The sequence below is a fragment of the Bison bison genome, unplaced genomic scaffold (genome assembly GCF_000754665.1).
Source record: "Bison bison bison isolate TAMUID 2011002044 unplaced genomic scaffold, Bison_UMD1.0 scf7180017855230, whole genome shotgun sequence".
Classification (NCBI taxonomy): Eukaryota; Metazoa; Chordata; class Mammalia; order Artiodactyla; family Bovidae; genus Bison; species Bison bison.
In genome coordinates this window covers 1-2010 of record NW_011485803.1, presented here as the reverse complement: position 1 = coordinate 2010, position 2010 = coordinate 1, and the positions used below count along the sequence as shown (strand labels likewise).

The 2010-nt window shown below is 48.0% G+C and overlaps 1 protein-coding gene across 1 annotated transcript; it reads right to left on the bottom strand.

The window, feature by feature from the left end:
- Positions 1-839: 839 nt before the first annotated feature.
- LOC105001902 (melanoma-associated antigen B4-like) lies at positions 840-1928 on the bottom strand. The gene is given in 1 exon segment (XM_010858350.1): positions 840-1928. A coding segment is annotated over 1 exon segment (1032 nt). The 5' UTR covers positions 1872-1928.
- Between the last annotated feature and the right edge of the window lie 82 nt (positions 1929-2010).

Here is a 2010-nt window from a genome sequence, read left to right as displayed (position 1 = left end):
ACTAAAAGAAAGTTTAAAAGAAAGAAGGTAAAGCACAACATAAAGACTTTTTACTCTATTCTTTTCTCCATTTTCTTTTTGATTCTCAAAAGTTTCTGTGGTCTTCTTTCACATTAGCATGAAAATCACTCTTGCAGTGCTATGTTACCTACATTCAGATCATAAAGACAACATAGTTGGCTCCTGAATTTCTTTTATATCTACCAAAACTGGACCTTTAAAACTTTTAAAACAGCAATGAATATAACAGCAGTATCATTACCAAGTTAATACTCTGAAGAAAAACAACCTCTTACAAGTAAAAATATTTGAAAAAACAAAACAAAACAAAACAAATAATATGTAGAAGTTACTCGTGTGAAACAGAAAGAGAAATGTGATCGAAAGAAATGTGATCTAACCCCCATTACCATGTACTCTTTAGAAGCTTGACTACTCTTCAAGAAAAATTCTCTTCTAATGTCATGTTATCTTCTTTGCATTGTGAACAATATATTCAGTACTTTCAGTGCGTTTTACAAATACCCAAACTTTTAAAACATTAAAACAGCTGGAAAATACGATTTATATGATTCATACATTTGAATTCTGAAGCACAATAAACCTTATCAAATGGAAGAACATTTGAAAATACTAAATACCTCCGTCACCTCATTTCTCATATGGGTACAAGAAAACAGATATATATTTTGTTAAAACAAACTAGACCTAAACTGGCTTACCATTTAAAACTGTAACAAGATATGGGTTTTGTTCACTCCACCCTAGTACTCTGAACTATTTAGGAGCTTGATTGCTCTGTTCCAACACAAAGGGAACAAAGTGCCCTGCCCCCCTCCCTAGATGTGGGAGGAGCTGCAGGACTTGGCCCTGGAAGGGGCACTGGCCTCAGCCATGGTGGGAGCCCTGGCCACACCTCTCCACCCTGCTCTCTCCTCCTGATCTCTCAGAGCCTCATCATAGAGGTCTGGGAAGGAACTAGGGACCCTACCATGGAACGTGGCTAGAACCTCTAGTACCTTCATCTTACTGGTCTCAGCACAAGCTCTCGGGCCCCACAGGAACTCCTAGCGTGGAGGATCACTATTGGGCACCCGGCGGTAGTTCAGGTACACCTTCTGCACCAGATCTTTGGTGATGAGCCTTCTGGGCTCCCCAAAGATCCAGTGCCTCCTCCCAGTATAGACCCCCAACATACTGAGGAATTCCCAGATCTTCTCCTCAGTGGCGTGGTTACCATTCATGAAGATGACCCCCAGCAGCACCATGAGGAGACGGGACTTGGGCAGCGCTCCCTCATCACGCGGACAATCGTTTCCCCCGAGGTTGAGCTTCCTGATCAGGGTGTAGATGTTCCCTCTACGGTCGACTTCCTTCATCTCCAGGCCAAAGACCAGCTCCATGCGCTCACGGGCTGTACTGAGGATCTCAGAGAAGTGCTGCCTGTACTTCCTGCTGACGATTTTCATCAGGGCATTCTGCGTGATGGGCTCCTTCTTGGTGTACTTCTCCAGCAGGAACTCCACGAGTATCCTGGCCTTCCTGGCCAGAGGATCTTTGTGAGTGCTCTGAGTGGCAGGGGCTTCCTGGGAGGCACCTGCACTTTCTTCCTCGGGGCCCTGGGCACCTGCATCAGATCCTGCACATGAAGGCCCTGCATCAGGAGAGCTAGGGACCATGGCTCCCTGAAGCTGCTGGTGATTGCCAGCAGCAGGGGAGCTCGGGAGAGAACCCTGAGGGGCAGTAGAGTGGGAGGAGGGGCACTCCTCCTTTGGGGCTTCAGCAGCACTGGCCTGGGCCTCCTGAGTGCCCCCCCGGACCTGGTGGCGTTTCCCACGGGCATGGGACTTGCTCTTGTGCCTCCGAGGCATGGTGACAGCAGGTCAGGGACCGCAGGTGGGAGAGCGGGCAGGAAAGCAGGCAGGAAGGCACCTGGAGGAAGGACAAGGACATGCTGTGAGAACCTTCAGCGAGGAGAGTGGTAGCCACCTCTGAGGGGTCCTCGAGGCC